Raw genomic sequence first — 19141 nt, 5'->3', positions numbered from 1 at the left:
CACCCGAGCCAACGCCTTGCCCAGTTTAATCCGGACCTCTGGCCGCCCAGCAGAGAGGACAAAAAAAAAAAAAAAGGTTTATTGCTGGAACCTCCCGGTTGTGACAATTCAATCGGTTCAGTGTCTCCACTGACATGAATTATGGATAAGTCTGGGAACATGGCTCTGGGATTTATGACCGCGGGCTGCGGAAGGAAATCATGAAAAAAAAAAATGCGGAAAGCCTGACCGTGATTGACTTGATGGGAAAATGACTGATTGATTGAATGGCTGTCTTTGCCTTGCATAAATGCCTCGCGCTATTTGAAATGAAAGGCGTCAAGCACTGACTGAGCAGCAGGAAACTGGCGGAAAAAGCTGAGAGGGGTCTTTCGCAGTAAAAGATTCATGACAAAGCACCGACGTGTGAGCGACAGAAGAGAGAAAATGCCCCTCTAAACCTGGTACTTTTTTTTTTTTTTTTTTGGAAAACACAATTAATACAACTACATTCTTTATTTAACATTTTGAGCCGTTTATGCCTACATAGTTTGAACCTTCCTCATACAGGAAAAAAAATAACGATTGCCTTGATATTGGATATAACTACAATACAATAACAAATAATCAACAACGCTACAGCTGGAAAGCGTTGGCCTCACAGTTCTGAGGTCCCGGGTTCAATTCCAGACCCGCCTGTGTGGAGTTTGCGCATTCTCCCCGTGCCTGTGTGGGTTCTCTCCGGGCACTCCGGTTTCCTCCCACATCCCAAAAAGATCCAACATTAATTGGACACTCTAAATTGCCCCTAGGTGTGATTGTGAGTGCGGTTGTTTGTCTCTAGGTGCCCTGCGATTGGCTGGCAACCAGTTGAGGGCTAGCCCTTGACAGCCGGGGTGGGCTCCAGCACCCCTGTGACACTTGTGAGGATAAGCAGTTAAGAAAATAGGTGGATGGATATATTTTAAATAGGCGGCCTGGTGCTGCAACTGGTTAGGGTGAGGACCAGGGTTCCCGCCTGTGTGGAGTTTGGATGTTCTCGCCATGTCTGCGTGGGTTTTCTCCAGGGACTGCACCTCCCACATCCCAAAAACACGCATTTATTGAATACTCTGAATTGCCAGTAGGTGACTGTGTGCGAATGTTGTTTGTCTCTATGTCCTCTGCGATTGGCCGGCAACCAGTTCGGGGTGTACCCCGCCTCCTGCCTATTGACAGCTGGGATAGGATCCAGCACTCCTGCCATCCTTGTGAGGATAAGCGGCTAAGAAAATGGATGGATATGTGTCTGTGTTCGTATACTTCATTTTTTGAAAACATTATTAATACACGACTTTCACTGATGGTGCAATGCTACCCACGCCTACCTTTGGATCGGTTCCCGCTCAGTGATGGTGTCGATACCTGCCTTGTGACTGAGCGGCGACCGGTTCAGGGTTGTAGTCCGCCTTTCGCCCGAAGCTAGCCGGCAGATGCTCCGGGTTTCCCGTGACCCTTGTGAGGAGAAGCGGCTTGGATAACGGATGGACAAATATGAATACAGCATTTTTACGTCTCACGTATAAGTTGGCGACCACTGTTGTGATAATACCGATAAATAATCAGTAAGGAGAGAACGGTATATTGCTTTCGGTTTTTGAGAGGTATTGGAACATTTTCCCGATAAGTGTAGTATTGTGAAAAAATCAACCGGAAGTGACGTCGGCTTCCGAGCGCCTATTACTTTGAAAGCGCTGCGCGTCGGGTCTCAGAGTGAAAGTTGTCCACGGAGGAGAAAGGAGAGGAGGAGGCGAGAAGCAGCGAGACAGTCAGCCGGGGATCGCTCACTTCCTCGCGGCCACCGCCGCGACGTTCCCCCGGCTTGCAGTTCCCTCCTCCGAGCGATGAGACGGAAGGAGAAGCGGCTGCTGCAGTTCGCCGGGCTGCTCATCGCGGCTCTCCTCTTCCTCCCTAACGTCGGTCTGTGGTCCTTGTACCGGGACCGGGTGTTCGACAGACCGGCGGTCACCGCGGCGGACGGGGCGGGGGGCGGCCCGCAGACACAGGTGAGAACGGAGCCGGAAGTGGGGTGGTCGGTAGGTGTCACATTTTTTTTTTTTTTTTTTTGTGTGTGGTTCGTGACCCAAGGAACACTTTTACTCCTGGCCACAATATTAAGTACACCTTAAACGTGACTCAATACGCAATTCATGAAGAAATTTTTTGAAAGAAATGAAATTGGTGGTATAATTTTACATTTTTTTTTCCCACAACTGGCACCTATTCTAGTTGACTTCTGGCAAGAGAAGTTGGGTACCAAATAACTGGAATATACATGGAATTTCAGTTTTGACAAGGAAAGCGAGGTCCACCCGAGGGTGCTAGTCATCAATGAATTTTCCCATCTTACTTTAAGGGAGAGAAGCAGGGTCTGAAATTATTATCTTTCCAGTTCTGATATCTGGATCTTATTCCAGCAAAAGTTTGGCACGATAACCGGGTTCCACCCTGGATTGTCATCTTACCATCCATTCTGTACTCAGTAGGGTAGCACGTAAGCCTGATGACTTTGGCGAGAGAAGTGCAAGATTGAATAATTTTCACCCATTTTGACTTTTTTTTTTTTTTTTGCAAGAGAAATTCAATATCGGATCGTTTCAATTTTCAATAACTGAAGCCCATCACAGTTTACTTTTGGCAAGAGAAGCTGGCTCGTCCATCCATTTTCTGTAGTGCAGGTACCCATAAGGCTGTCGGGTGAACACGAGCCTATTCCAGCTGACTTGGGGGGGGGGGGGTAAGCAGTTCATACAAATTCCTTCCTTTTTCGATGACTGGAGTCTATCCTGGAAGACTTCTCCATTTTTTTTTTCAGTTGACTTTTGGCAGTAGAATCAGTGTACCGGATCATTTCCATCCATTTTCAATAACTGGAGCCCTTATCCTATCCTTAAAGTGGGCAATGGAAGTGGAATCCACCTTAGGACAAAATATGAGCAGATTGTTCATTTTTTTTCCCCTAATACAGAAAAGCAATAATTTCTATAGTCAATTACTGACTCGCCTTGAACACCCCGTAGCGTTCATTATTGAGCCGTTTACGGTCAACTGTATGTGTTTCATGGCTAATAATGAAAATGCTCCACGAAAAAAGTGCAGTTCATGAATGTCTTTGCAAATGGGTGTCGGCCGTGACCTTATCCCTAATTACTCTTTTAATGCCGCACATCTCATTTTTATTGAAAGTGTGGAACCAATTTCATTCCCTGAAAAAGATTTTTTTTTTTCCCCTTTCCCGCTATAGATTGCCTCTGTGGTCCCCGGCGATTTTTAACCGCCTTGATAACTAATTACGTGATATGCCATCACAGCAGAATTGATCCATTTATCAATTGGGAGCTATTCATAAATGAGCTTTTTTTTTTTTAAGGAACTCTCAGAGATTCTCACATTTAAATTAATTCTGGGCTTTTTAATTATTTCAGTACAATGGCATGCAGTACTTTACTTTGGATCCTGCTCGAACTTTTTTTTTTTTTTTAACTTCACAGAAACGTCTCCATTGTCATTTAAAGTCAGACAATGATAGTTTGACTGGATTACTTTGGAAAAGGCGATAATTAAATTGTCTGGAAAAATATTGGACTGGACTGGACTATTTTGTTTGCAATGACAATGTAGTGTTATGTAATGCTGCAATCTGGTGTAACAAAGTCCCTGAGAAAATACATAAAAATACACTAAACACATATTGATGATTTGAACATACTAAATGAAAAGTCACATCTGTGTAATTTGGTTTAGCAATGTTAGATTACATAACAGCTTGACATAAACGTGTAATGTAACATGTCAACGTAACTAGGTGACATCATAGTTGAAGAACGTAATGCAACGTTGCAATCTATAACAATGTAATGCAAGTGTAATGTAGCATCGTAACTTAACAGCCTAATTTAGTACACCAGAGGTGTCAAACTCATTTTTGTCGTGGGCCACATTGTCGTTATGATTCCCCTCAGAGGGCTGTTATGACTGTGAAACCATCAAATGCTTTAACCGCCTCATCATATTTACACGTGAAATTTATTAACTAGTTTTGGAATCAGAAATCAATGGGAAGGCGTTCTTCAACTATGTTGATGTTTGGTCACACAAAAATGCCTGCATTATCTCAACATTATCATTTATGATAGGACAATTTGAATTGTTGGCACATATTTTGACAAAAATAATAGAAGTTGATGCACATGATTTGGCTTCGCGGGCCACATGAAATTATGCGCCAGGCCGGATCTGGCCCTCAGGCATCGAGGTTGACACCTATACTAAGTATACCAATATGCTGACGCAAAAATGTAATGCAAAGCCCAATGTATTATTGTAATGTAACACCGTCACATAAGCTATTTCGCTAACAATGTAACAGTCCAATTTAGCAGTGTGGACTAACAACGTAACGTAACAAGGTAATGCAACAAGGTAACGTAGCATTGTAACGATGTGACGGCCCAATGTAGTGTAACACTGTAATGTAACAGCGTAACATAAGAGTGTACGATAAAAATGGAACATAACAGTATGACGTTAGCACAACATAACAGCATAATGTTATGGGGTAATTTAACATCGTCACTGGAATGTGGTAGTGCATTATAGCAGCATAACATAGCACTGCAATGTAGAAATGTAATATAAGAGCGTAACGTAATAGCCTACAATCCAGGTGTCAAACTCAAGGCCCAGGGTCCTGATCCGCCCCACCAAGGCAAATCAACTTCCGTGATTTTTACTCAAATCTGTACCAAAATGTCAAATTGTCATATCATAAATGATAACATTATGATGTTGCAAGCATTTTGTTACCAAACAACAATAGTTGAAAAACCCTGTTTCCCTTGATTTCATATTCCAAAACTTGTTCATACATTTCATGTGTAAATATGATGAGGCTGTACACAATTTTTATGGTTTCAAAGTTATAACGGCCCTCTGAGGTAAAGTGTAACTAGTGTGGCCTGCAACAAAAATGAGTTTGATACCCCTGGTGTAACACAAGGTATCGTAACAATGTAATGACATAATGCAATGTAACAGCGTAACGTGACATCACAACGTGGGAATTTGGTGTAACAGTTTGACGCAACAGCTGCATGTAATAGTGTAATATAACAGTCTAAAGCAAGGGTCTCAAACTCATTTTTGTCAGGGGCGACATTGTAGTTACAGAGGGCCGTTATGACTGTGAAACCATGAAAATCTTTTGCATCATATTTACACATGAAATTTATGAACTAGTTTTGGAATCAGAAATCAAGCGTAATGGGTTGTTCATGTTTGGTAACACGAAAATACTTGCAATAGATCACCTTTATAATTTTAGAGATTCTCAGAAAACTCATGGAAATTGAGATGTCGGATTTGTCTTCACGGGCCACATAAAATCATGCGGCGGGCCGGAGCTGGCCCCCGGGCCTTGAGTTTGACAACCGTGATTTAACGTAACAGCCCAGCTGAACAAGCTGAAGTAACAATATAGTCGTAACTGTATAGTAATAACAACATAATGCCATAATATAGTAGCACAAAGTAGCCATGTAATATTGTGTAATAATATTTAACGACATAATGAAAGAGTGTAAAGTAATGGCGTAATGTAAAGACGTAACATATGGTAATGTTATGGTGCAAGGTAATAACATAAGGTGGGAAGGAATGGCATCACTGCCGGAACAACGGCTTAAATCAATAACATAGTACAAAGGCGTAACGCAACAGTATAACACAAAATTCGCAATATATCGTGAATAATCGCTGTCGAAGTATCTTTGGGCAAGTCACCGAAGCCTGAGTTGATGCCAGTGCGCCTGGCAGCGCCCAGCATGGCAGCAACTGCCTATTATCGGATGAATGCGTGCAAATCTGGATGAACCTGTGAAAACGCTTTGGGCGCCGGTGGTGCAGATAACGGGCAACATACGCTAAGTCCATGACGCAACGTCAACGCACAGCGGACGGCGCCGGAAAATGCCGATATCCTTTTTTTTTTTTTTTTTTTGTGATTCAAATTTGTTCCCAGCAATGTTTGAGGCATTTTAAAAATGTTGCGTTGTCGGTTCTGGAGAAAAGTTGGAGGGGTTCTTGTTTCGTTACAGTTTTTAATGGTAGTGAAGGGTGTTGCATTTTTGGTTTGGCCAACATCAACACCCTCTTCGAGCATTTTCGAGCTTGCTGCTAAAATGTTGAAGACATTTTTTTTAAACAACAGTAATAAAAATCCCAATTTGGACTCTTCTGGGAGAAAGCCCCCCCTTCATCTCACTCCCCCGGGGGCGACGCAGCGTATGAACGTAGTTCCGCGGCGTTCTATTTCATCTGGCATATCAGGCCGTGTCTCGTCGCATTTAATCCGCTCTGATCTCGCTCGGTTGCTTTCTCGCGCTCGCCGTGTCATCTTCGAGTGAAGCAGACGCAAACCAACAAGGGGAAGCAAATGTGCTCTACAAACGGCTCTAACAAGACTTATGTGGGGAAAAGGCTGAATGGGATTAGCGGATGTTTTATTTTTTTTTATTTATTATTATATTTTTTTTTTTACTAGCTACTCCGATGAAGTCGTACCAGCCCACCGGGATGAGCCAAACACAAGGCGGGGACGCGCCTTTTGTTCATAATTTGTCTATTGTGGTGTTGTTTCCAGAACGTCAAGCAAAACAAAAGATGAATGGCGGCATGTTGCCTTGGGTATTAGCTGTTTACAAGTAGCTAAGCGGGGAAATTTCAACATGACACTTTTATTCAGGTAAAATGTTTCCTGCAAATTAATTGATTAGTTGTTCGGTTTCCCATATATATGCAAAAAAAATGTTCCTCTTAGTACAGTGTTTGGGGGATGTTTAAATATTGAGTTAGCAATGTATATTTTATGTGCAATAGCAAAGCCCAACAAGCGTTGGCCTCACAGTTCTGAGGTCCAGGGTTCGATCTCGGCCTCGCCTGGCTGGAGTTTGCATGTTCTCCCCGTGCCTGCGTGAGGTTTTTCGCCGGGGACTCTGGTTTCCTCCCACATTCCAAAAACATGCAACATTAACTGGACACTCTAAATTGCCCGTAGGTGTGATTGTGAGTATGATACGCGTTTGTCTCAATGTGCCCTGCGATTGGCCAGCGACCAATTCAGGGTGTACCCCGCCTCCTGCCCGTTGACGGCTGGGATTGGCTCCAGCACTCCCCGCGACTCTCGTGAGGACAAGTGGTGAAGAAAATTGATGGATGGAAGTTTCCGTTCCAAATTTTAAGGGCATGGTAACAAACAACACTTTCTTACATATCTTAAATTTTATCAGAAAATGTTGGTTGGTTTCCAAAATTGACAACATTTGGACCTTTGTTTTCGCGAGGCAAACTTTCTCAGAATGTTTTCATTCAAGACTTTTGTTTTTTTAATATATATTTTTTGTGATTGTCTGAAATGTTCACCTCGAATTATACACTTTTGAAATGTTCACATTTTTAGTGATGAACTTACCCCAAATTTGTCAACCTTTTGAGATGTTGAATTTTGAGTTTCTACTGGACATTATAATTTTAGTGATCAGGAGTGTGAATACTTTCTTACCTTTTTAATGGTTTAAAGTTATTACAAACGTTTTCACCCCATCACTTTTAAATTCAGATTATGCAACCTTTTGGGTCGTTCTTCAAAGTTTAAGGCAACACTATATGTTGTAATTTATGTTAGAGCTGCAACGATTCATCGAATAACTATTAATTTCATCACAAACAAACTAAAAAGATGTTCGCTATTATTATAGAATGTGAGAATGGCAAGCAAGTGGGCAAAAATAATACCGGCATTTAAAATCCGCATGTTATTTTGTTTAAAAACAAAACGTTTTTTTACTCGATTAATCGATAGTATGATCCATCCATCCATTTTCTTAGCCGCTTATCCTCATCAAATGGCAGGAGGCTGGGTACACCGTGAACTGGTTACCAGCCAATCGCAGGGCTCATAGAGACAACCAGCCGGACTCACAATCACACCTACGGGCAATTGAGAGTGTCCAATTAATGCATGTTTTTGGAATGTGGGAGGAAACCGGAGTTCCCGGAGGAAACCCACACAAGCACGGGGAGAACATGCAAACCCCGGTCCTCAGAACTGTGAAGCCAACAATCTAAACGGATGCTGCACTCATTTCTAAAACTACTCAATGTCCTTGGCCCTAATTTCGCTCTGGATGCCCTCAAAAGGGCTCCAAACAAGTTTTCAGCCCTTATTGACTCCCTTGTGCGAGAAGTAGCCGAACCCAAGCCAGCAGTGGTGGGAAGTGGGAAGGTAATTGCATCCTAGGGGTGGGGGGGAGGCGTTGGGGGTCCAGCGTGGAATTAGCAGCAGATGAAGCAGTGAGAGTCCTTGTAGAACCAAAGAGTGACCGATTTCTCTCAGTTGGTGGCAGGGAGGAAGCAGAGCATCGACCACGTCGGCGCGTAGAGAGAATGAAGGAGATGCGGCGGTCTTATCGCTCTAACCGTAGGATTTGGCGCCGTCCCGAGACAAATGGCTTTGTTTGCGCCGCCTCTTTTGTCCGCGGCGACAGATCCAAAAAGGCGAGAGGCGGCTGCGAGGTAAACGCGAGATTCACAGGAAGCCTGCGATGTGAGATCAAGGTTTTTTCCTGGCTCAAATGGAGGCGGAACGTTCCCGGGATAAAGCCGTAATGTTAGGGGAAAAGTGTCATCGTGTAACCGTTATAACGTGATGCTATTGTGAGAATAAAGGTGTAATATTGATTACAAAATATCAAATATGAAAATACAATCACATAGACATGAAAATAAATGCATAATTGTGTTTTGTAAAAGTATGAGGGAAAAACCGTAAATGTATTTTTTTTTAAAAAAAGGGTAATATTACCACAGAAAAGCCATACGGCTATCACAATAACAGCTGTGATATGACAAGAAAAATAGTAAATATTACAAGAATGAACTCATATTACCGAATGCAAATGTCATATTGTTGTGATAATAAATATTTAGATAAATATATCATATTGTGGGAAGAAAAACACCTGAAAAAAAGTGTGACATAAAGCTTTAATATTATGAGAAGTACATCATAGTAGTATGAAAATTTGTTTTTGTTAAACTACCCGAAAAAGACAGACTGGTGTGAGAATAAAACTGTAATATTTGGAGAAAAGTAATAATATATAATAATAATAAATAAAAGCTTAATATTACCATAAAAATAAAAACATACAAACATATGAAAAAAGCCAAAATATTACAAAAAAACATTATAGATAATGAAGCGGGAATATGACATAAAGTATGTAACTAAAGTCATAAAATTACCAACAACGTGCTGCTATGAAAGTAAAGTCAAATTTAGAATTTTGTTGTCCATTTTGACTTTGCTATTCTATGTGCAGCATTTTTATGAGCCATCATTAAAAAGCAATTTTTTTTTTCCTTGCTAGTCAAGACCGTGTTTTGTTATTTGGCATAAAGGGTCGCATCAAAAGGCGGCTGTGAGCTCTCGAGATTGCGCTTTTGATTGCAACAGTGTGAAGACAGGGTGTTATTTTTTTTTCTTCTTCTTCTGTGTTCTACTCAGCGCAGCAACTCGTTATCGTATTTGAAACGGCACCCCCCCCTCCCCGATACTCTTCCCTCCCATACTATATCTGCAATTGTCTGAGAGGCGCATCCTGCCGACGTTGGTTTGCAAGGTCGGAGCCGGCGTGAGTGAAAAGATGCGTGATGTCCTTTCCTGGAAATGGTCGGCTGCTTTCTTTGTCGAGGACAACCCGCCTCGTCATTTTAAATGAGCTCATCGCTGCTCAATCAAAAGAAGACCACGGGAGGTGAACGTTTTCCTTACAACGGTTCCACTAAAGGGGTCAGATTGTAGATTTATTTATTTATTTTGCTCCATGTGCTACAATAAAAAATACATCCATCCGTCCAACCGCTTTCTGAGCCACTTATCCTCACAAGGGTCAAGGGAGTGCTGAAGCTTATCCCAGCTATCGGGCAGGAGGCGGCGTACACCCTGAAGTGGTTGCAAGACAATTGCAGGGCGCATAGAAATAAACAACCATTAACACTCAATCACACCTAGGAGCAATTTAGAGCACAGGTGTCAAACTCGAGGCCCAGGGGGCCAGATCTGGCCTGCCACAGGATTTTACGTGGCCTGCAAAGCCAAATCTAGAGTGTCAATTTCCATAGTTTCTTTTGGCTTGTCCCGTTAAGGGGTCGCCAGAGTGTGTCATCTCAGGTGAACGCACATATTTGTTTGGCACAATTTTTACGCCGTATGCAATTCCTGACGCAACCCTTCTCAGGGAGTGGTGGCCCCAGTGGGATACGGACCCACATCCCCTAGTTTACCAAACCAATGCTCAATTTCCATGAATCTTGTAAAAATCTGAATCAAAATTGAATGATAAAGTTGAGATATTACAAGCATTTTTGTGTCACCAAACGGGAATATTTGACACATTACCCTTGATTTCTGATTCCAAAACCAGTTCACGTATTGATGATGTACAGTAAATATGATGAGATGATTACATATTTTTGTTCCACAGTCATAACGGCCCTCTGAGGCGAACCCGGAACAACAATGTGGCCCATGCGAAAAATGAGTTTGACGCCCCTGATTTAGAGTGTCCAATTAATACATGTATTTGCAATGCGGGAGGAAACTGGAGTGTTCGGAGAAAACCCGCGCAGTCCCGAGGAGAACGTGCGAACTCCACACCAGGGGATTTGAACCACGGTCCTCAGAACTGTGAAGCCAACGATATGAACAGATGCCCCGCCGTGCATCATCCTTAGAAACTCACTAAACAGTCACCTGGAGTTTAATTTGTCAAACGCAAAAGGATCAAATTAAAGTTGCAATTTTACTAAAATCCAGTCGGAGGGGAAGAAATACAAAAACTCGCCCCAAAAAAATGCTTTCAGCAAAATTGCAAGGATTTTGATAACAGAAAAATCTGCAACATTGATGTGAAGTACTGCAGTAAGAGACTTTGCAAAAAGTGAGGGGAATGAAGTTGGAATATTACAATTTCAAAAATTTTGTAATGCCAGGTGACAAAAGTCAAGTCCAAAAAAAAAAGTTGTCGTATTTTTAACTTTATTTGAGTAATGTTATGACCAGAAAAAAAGCCATGATAGATTTCAGAATTATTGCAAGGATGTTCATGATAGACAATTAGAAATTAAATAAAATTTAATAAATACTTGACTCAGCAGTGGACTACTGTAGTACAAAAAAAAAACCTACAAAAAAAGTTGCACTGTGATTGAACAAAAGTTGTAGCATTATTCTTGAAAGTATTAGGCGAGAAATGCGGTCATATTCCAAGGAAAAATGGAGAATTACAAAAATAAATCCTTGAAAATGACGATTTAATTGGATAAGCAGTTCTGATTAGCCGCTCTAGGGTCAGTTGTATAACAAACTACAAGGCCTTGTTTCTCGTACATATTTGTGGGTTTCAGAACCCAAAATCGCACTCCGGTGTTGCATTTAATGCATTGTGTCGTTCCTATTGCTGCAATGCATTCTGGTCCGTTGACCTGCAGTGCGGCTGCACAAATGACCTCTGGCACCTTCGCGGCAAACAACGCGAAAGTGAATGAAATCGGCGTTTTCTCAACAATCTGTCAGTTCTGTGAAGAAAAAAAAAAAAAAGAATATTCATACCATCTCGGCTTTTTATTGTATTTCCTCGTTATTCGGTGAAGATGTTTGTCCGAGTTGTTTCGTTGTGCAATGATATGATGCGGAAAAAGAGGAGAAAATACAAATTGAATTGAAATCAGTTGAATGCCAGATTATTATGTCCGCTTCTGTTAGCTGTGCATTAGTGCTAAGTGACTTTTTTTTTTTTTTTTTTTTTAAAACACAGATTTATAATTGTTGCCTGCATTTGAGGATGTGTGTGTTTTTGTGTGTGTCTGGCAGCCTGCCCCAGTGGGGTTGAAGACAAATTCATGCTCCATATCCTCGTGTGCCCCTCTGCCAGTTTCTCACATCCCATCCCCCGCATTCCGCATTTCCCATCTGTTTCCCGGGCAAATATTTTTAGGGTCCTCTTGGAAATTGCTTCGCAGCTTTGTCGTCGTGTTTCTTCTAACCGCGACCCAACATGATATTTGGTAGTCTAACATGAGTAAACGCACCAAAAATTACCGAGCTAGGTTTACATATTAACATGAAATTTGTTCAGATCAATGGTCAGATCAAAAAATAAAAAGAGTCACAAGCAACCTTGGCTGGAAAAAAAACAGGAAGTCCGGCATTCTGGTTTGGAGCAACTATTTTTTTTATACTTAATTGTCCATTTCCAAATCTCCTTCAAAGTTGTCGTACGTACGGATGCATTGAATCATAAATGCACTCAATCAAAGTTTAATATTAGTAAAATCATAATTTCCTGCAGCGAACAAATGAGGAAAAGAAGCCACACTGGCCACGACAATGGACCTTTCCAATGGCGATCATAAGCTCAGCCCCCTCAGCCATGTCCCACAAGCTTCCAAAATGGCGACTGAACAGCACAGGTTTGAAGTCGATTCTCTGTCACGTATTCCAGATAATATTGCGGTATGTTTTTTTTTTTTTTTTTTGCCAAATGCGTCAGACTTGTCCAAGAGAGTTCTACAGAGAGGCCTCAATTAATTCACGCAAGGATACGTGCACGGAATTAAGATTTTGGACAGAGCAGGACGCAATGTCAGCGTTAGGGCGAAACGTTGGCGATCGATGCAAAAAAAGTTTGACGCCTCACAAACGTCATATTGAAATCCAGCAGGATAAAATAGCGGAATCGTACTGCACACGTAAAGCAAGGTGAGCACTTTTTTACTTTAGAAGTGAGTTAGGTTCGATTTTCTATATTCAAACAATGGCGATTAACTCGGTCAGTACCGTAGTGACCAGATGAAAAAGTTTGACTTGGCTCGTAATCGAATCTAGTGCTCTGTCTTAAAAGTCTGATGTGATACAAACGGACAAATAGACATTTGTCTTGCATGATGCGGCGCATTTACATATCACTAACCCGACTCACACATCATTCGGCAGGTCAAAAAGTGAAAGTTATTCTCCTAGACGGATAATAATGAAATCAAACTGAGAGAAAATACTTCTCCCTCGCTTACTTTCGAACATACAGCCTTGTGTTTGTTGATATTGTCCACATTTAGTTGTACGTGAGGTCTTCCGCAAGCTTTGATCCATCGTAGACACTTCTTCAACTGCAATTTAGGCTTTGGAAAATGAATCAATCAATCAATCAACCCCTTGTAGCCTAGCAGGATATCTTTCATCAGAATTGCATCTGAGGACCATTTTCTTCGTAACATTAACTTTTCCAAGCGCACACTATTGACAACCAGCATTTCTTGTGGGACAATATGGCGGCAGGGGCGTGTCAAACCAGGGCTCAAGACAATGCAGCTATCTGATTGGCTATTTTTGTACGCGTGATTGACAGGTCGGAAAGGTCCAGTCCCTAATGAGGAGATCCAGTCGTGTCGATTGCGAATGTCGATTATGTTGAACGTGTTGAATTAAACCTTTGGGATGTCGTTCACCGCAGCGGCTAAACCAGATGAGGAAGGTCGCTCAGGTTGGGCAAGACGGCGTGCGGCGCATGGACTGGCACGACTACAACGCCATAAAGAGAGACGCCTCGAGAGTCGGTGAGGAAAAATCAAATCTGTGTCTCTGAGAGAGTTGGAAAAAAAATGCAATATTGCTTGTCAAGTAATTTACTGTTTTTTAACAAATTTTTCAAGGTCAGACAGAAATTGGCACCAATCGGGCAGCACAAAAAAAAAAAAGAAAAAAAAATCTCTGGTTGTTCTTTTTCTACCGTTTCCAAGGTTCCTTCAAAGACAAGAATTTGTACCCAGAGTTTACTACCAAGTTAAATCCACGTACGGTACGCAGATGGATGACACTAAAATGCTAAAACATTTAGATTTGCATAAGTCTCCTCATGAGTGTCATACAGTACTCTCATTTTAGTTTCATATCCGACTAAATTATCACGAGAGCACGTGGCACAGGTCGCCCGTGGGAGGTGATGATTTAAAACAAAACAATTACTCCGGTGATGTCAAAGAAGTGCAACTTTTTTCTTCATCCTTCCTTCCAAATGAAACGGGCAGTTGCTTTGGTGTAAGATGAAAAAATGTTTAAGAATGTTTAGCAGCCCGGCGAGCGAGGACGTAATTGAGCTCCTGCAGTCGTGTTAAACGGGAAACTAACGTCACCACGGGGACCAGGAGGATGGATAAATAGCGATGCTTAAGTAATTGTCGTGGAGAATCGGGCCCATTTGGGTGGGTTATGTTTATTCATATATGATCTCCCTGAAAACTCACGCATTAGCACCCATTTGAACATTGGAAAGAAATTCGCTCTTGGCGCCACTGTGACAGATTCACATGAAATTTCACTTAAGAAAGTCTCAGGGAGCCATGGCTGAAATTGAACAGGAAGTTGACCGTATTGGTACGGAGGAGCCATTTTGGGGCGAATTCCAGCGACGTCTTTCTCGCGCTTCGACTTAGCCTTGAGATAAATGTGATCCGTCCACACGGCGCAAAAGCAAAGTGTTAATTAGAGGAGTTGATCTCTGAAATGAGCTATTAAGACGAGGGCCTCGCTCGCTTCGGCTACCGACAGATCGTTTCCACTTAATGGAACACGGCGGCTCTGTGTAATTTGATGAACTCCTTCTGTGGATCGGGCCTCGCTGCTTTTTGCGCGCCTTGATGAGAGCCAAATGGTACACCTCTACTTTGACACGCCACTTGAAACGAGCGCATAAAGACGGGGACGTTAGGCCTATTTTGTAGAGGTGTCATCTTCCTTTTTTGTGCCGCCGTTACGAGGAATTTAACGAGAGCTTGTGCATTCTTTTTGATGTTCTCCCGTAGGAAATGGCGAACAGGGAAAACCTTTTCCCATCTCCGAGGCCGACCGCGTGGACCTGGCCTACAGGGAGAACGGCTTCAACATCTACGTCAGCGACCGCATCTCACTCAACCGCTCCGTACCGGACATCCGCCACACAAAGTGAGTCGTGTCGGTACCCGAATGAATATTCAAAGAAATGCATGCAACAAGTCATTTATAACGGGAGACATTACTAAACGTCATTTTGGAAATGAATTTTTGCCTGTTAACAGTGTCGGCAACATAGTTGTTTGGATTCAGTTTGAGTGGTCACTTGTTGCTAGGCAGCATTCATAGAGCCCTTTAAAATGGAAAATCATCAAATTGATTATCAAGCTTTGACACTATCCTCAACCCACATTATGCTGCACAGGCAAAAAATATTTGCTATTTAGTATTCCGCATCTAATAATAGTCTCATTTGGGAAGGTTCATGAGTAGCACTTTTCCCCAATATGACCAACCTCCTGTTCAGTTTTGGTCCTGGGTCCTTGAGACTTGTTGTGATAATTAGCATATCGATCAGATTTTATTTCAATTTATGAAACTGCCGTTAGGGGGAAATTTTTTCGAGAGGTCGCTATTGAGTGATTTTTGTGGGGGTGGACCTTCTGACCATTTGGTATTGGTCTGCAAAAAAAAAAAAAAGTGGTTAATAGAGAAACTTTTCCCTATTAGTCAGGTAGGAGTATTATTTTGAAAAAAAAAAAAAAATCTGCCTTAGCCTCGCATCCGCTATAGAGCTCGTGCACTTACGTCACCGAAATCACATGACTGGCCATATTGCCGGTCAAACAGAGCATTGTTCAATGCTAAGTCGGTTGGAGACGACACGAAAATATGTCTTATAGCACGACGCCCAGAGTTTTGTCTGATACTGTTAAACATGTCGAAGGTGATAATAAACTTGGCCCATATTTAATGCCGAAGTCGGAGTTTTCGCCGATAAGAAATTGCACTTCCGCTTGTCTTGGACAACTGCATCTACACATGTATCTGGTGAGTTAAGTCGTCGAGATTTACAAGGAAAAGTTTGAAAGCGTAGAAAAGTCTGGACGCATACAAATACTTGGTTGCTGCATCTGTTCTCAAGGGGGAAACTGCTCGTGAACGCGGAAGTGTGTTCGGCTACACGTTAACCTTTGCTGAAATCCATTGATCTTTTCAGCTAGTATTCAATACAAATACCAATATTTCAATAAATGACCCCTGGTTTTACAGGAACTCGCATTCATTAACTAAAGAGGACAAGCGAGTCGGCTCCTCCGTAACATTTCCCAAGAAGTATTTATAATGCCAAGTTGGCTCATTTGAGAACAATGCATTAAAAAAAATAAATAAATAAGATTGAGTCGTCTCCAACGTACACGGAAGCGAGTTGCGGCTACACGTTAAACTTCGGTAAACCTCTCCCCGACAGATGGTTTTTTTCTTTTTAAACATGCGTTGTACTCAAATGAGTCCAATGCATATTTAAAAAAAAAAAAAAAAAAGAATATAAACCGCTGGGATAGGCTTCAGCCCCCGTACGCAGAAGCGTGTTGCGGCCACACGTTAACCTACTTTTTTTCTTTTTTTTAAACACGCATTGGACTCATTTGAGAACAACGCATATTTTAAAAAAAATGAAAAACTGTCTGTCGGGGAGATGTTTAACATGTGGCTGCAACACGCTTCCGTGTACGTTGGAGACGACTCCGCCATTTTCTTTCTTTGTCTGTTTGTTTTTTTTAAACGCATTGTTCTCAAATGAGCCAACTTGGCATTATAAATACTTCCTGGGAATTTGAGATTGAGAAGAATAATTCCTACCTGAAATGAAGCGATCGCTACACAGTCGTGCGTATTTGGTTGGGGACCATCCATTACGTATAATTGCCGAAATCCATCGATATTTTCTGGTCTTTTCAGCTGGTATTCCATATAATGATCTCTTTGAATTTCTACCTTGTCTGTTGTAACAACCAACAGCACAACAAGTCTCGGGCATTGTGAATATTCTCCTCCGGTTCAATATCCCCCACACTGTCGAGCAGCTCTTTTTGACCGGCAATATTGCGCCGTGAAAACGGTGACGTCACTTGCACGAGTTCTATTGATTCTGGTGTGCCATTTCAGTCATTTTGGCCACAAACTAAATGATCCAATACACATTTCACTGTAAAGCGTTTTCAGAAAGAAACAGGCTTTTGGTTTGGTTCAATGGGGCTGCCGAATTGTCACAGATGGCTTGTGAAAAGAAAGCTGCGTTGAAAAGACATTGAGATTTCCAGCTAAATCCAGCTTTATTGCAACAGGTGACACCCAAGCATTGCTTCAGATATGCATAATTTGTAGTGGCCAAGGAGCGAATAAAGCCAGGAAACCTTCAAAACTGCTTTGGTCCAGTCAGACAAAATAACCTTTGTTAAAAGATAAGCATATGAAATATTTTTTTAAAAATTGTGAACATAAAGGATAAAAGCAAGCAAACCACAAATTTGACTTAACTAAAGGCACTATTTTTTTTTTTTTTTTTTTTTACTTGTTAACCAAATGAGCCTTTTCCAATTGGGGTAGAATAAATTCTGCCTGCGACAGAGTGCATTTGGAGTGAACATTTTGGCGAAGCTGCTGAGAAAAAAAAAGGCACCCAATGTTCCTCTTTCAGCAAGCAACATGAGAAGAATTGGCACAATAGCAGCAGATGTGAGGGTGCAATTATTGAGAACAAGTGAGTCACCGCGGAACACGATGCAGATGAATCTACCGACGACGATCCTGCTCATTTTTGTGTGACTTTTTAAAGAGACTGGGCATGAGGATTTGTTACGTGTACTATTTTTTTTTTTCCAACCAGCACCACCGTCGCCAAACTATTTAAGTCCTTGAACAATGGGATATCGCGTCAGCTTAATTGGTCGTTTTCTGTCTCCGTACGCGCGTGTAGAGCGCCTTCGACGATTGGACGGCCTTCGGGTGTGAAAACACGAAGTAGTTTTTTTTAAATGTGAGCGAATGTACACACTGCGTCATCCGCAGGGAAATCTTGGCCGAAAAAAATGTCAGTAATGTCGTAACATGCTCTGGTCATTTGGAGGCCAACCGAAAAGTCCGAACTTCAAGTGGCCTCCAAGTCATTTGAGGCGCACTCTGAATTTGTCATATACTTTCATACTTAATTCAATTCACACAGAAGTTAGATGGCTTTCCGGAGGCCAATCGCTGGTGAGAGTTTTTGAGTTACAAGACTCTCTCAGGAGATTTTGTTTATTAAAAAAACGAAAACAAAAAACAGTTGTCGCTGGCAGATGTTTTCCCCAACACTCTTGAAATTTACCGTAATTTCCGGCCTGCAAGCTGCGACTTTTTTCACACGCTTTCAACCCTGCGGCTGCGGCTAATTTGTGCTTTTTTTTTTTCTAACGGCCACCAGGGGGCACTCGAGCGGAAAAGGTAACCGTGAGACCAGTGGAATATATGCGCCGAGGAAGTGACTTTTACCAGTATTTTTTTTTTAACCGGCCGTGTTAGCGCAGCGCTAGCCTTAGCACTTTGCTACCATGTTGCTGCTCTTTTACTGCCATGTCTCAGTGATTTTTACCGGTATTTTTATTTTTTTTAAACGACCCTGTTTGCTCTGTGATAGCGTGTTGCTGCTGTTTTACTGCCTAGGGATTTTCACCGGTATGTGTTTTTTTTTTTTTAACTGGCCCTGGGCACTTGCAACTTTTACACAGGTGCGCCTTATGTATGTACCAAATGGTATTTCCTTTACAAATGTACTAGGTGAGTTTTATAATCCGGTGCGCTCTGTAGGCCGGAAATAATGGTACTTACTTGACTGTGTAACATTTTTTACTTGGTCAACAAAGTCATTCCCTCACTTTCAAGGAAGAAAAGGACTTTTTTTCAAGTCAAATAAAATTGGTGCTTTTCAAAGCCAAATTTGGAGTTCATCAGACGGTGGGTAAAAAGATTTTTGACATTTCACAGAATAGCAGGGATTATAGGAACGAGACCAAAGTCAGACTTTCATTCTCCCCTGCTGATGCGTGACCTCCTGTCACAGCTTTCAAAAGCATTATTATTACTTCTCAATCACAAAAGTCTCAGGGCTGGGAAAAAAATTGATTCATAAACTGTCTGTGAACAGCCCAGGTAAACCAAACCTACACTATCTCTACTTGAAGAACAGAGGTTGCA

The 19141-nt window shown here is 41.8% G+C and overlaps 1 protein-coding gene across 3 annotated transcripts in view; it reads left to right on the top strand.

Annotated features, from left to right (window-relative positions):
• Positions 1 to 1743: 1743 nt before the first annotated feature.
• Positions 1744 to 19141, top strand: part of LOC133491736 (polypeptide N-acetylgalactosaminyltransferase 10-like) — a 38449-nt gene continuing 21051 nt past the window's right edge. For 2 of the 3 annotated variants that reach the window (XM_061803285.1, XM_061803286.1), the window contains exons 1-3: positions 1744 to 2024; positions 13590 to 13692; positions 14938 to 15076. In XM_061803285.1, coding sequence (XP_061659269.1) covers positions 1863 to 2024; positions 13590 to 13692; positions 14938 to 15076 — 404 coding nt within the window. In that variant the 5' untranslated portion in view covers positions 1744 to 1862. Of the gene's footprint in view, positions 2025 to 12473; positions 12550 to 13589; positions 13693 to 14937; positions 15077 to 19141 lie in introns of those variants that run through there. The other variant, XM_061803287.1, reaches the window with a different exon arrangement.

This window comes from Syngnathoides biaculeatus, chromosome 18 (assembly GCF_019802595.1).
Source record: "Syngnathoides biaculeatus isolate LvHL_M chromosome 18, ASM1980259v1, whole genome shotgun sequence".
Classification (NCBI taxonomy): domain Eukaryota; kingdom Metazoa; phylum Chordata; class Actinopteri; order Syngnathiformes; family Syngnathidae; genus Syngnathoides; species Syngnathoides biaculeatus.
This window is presented reverse-complemented; position numbering and strand designations above follow the sequence as displayed.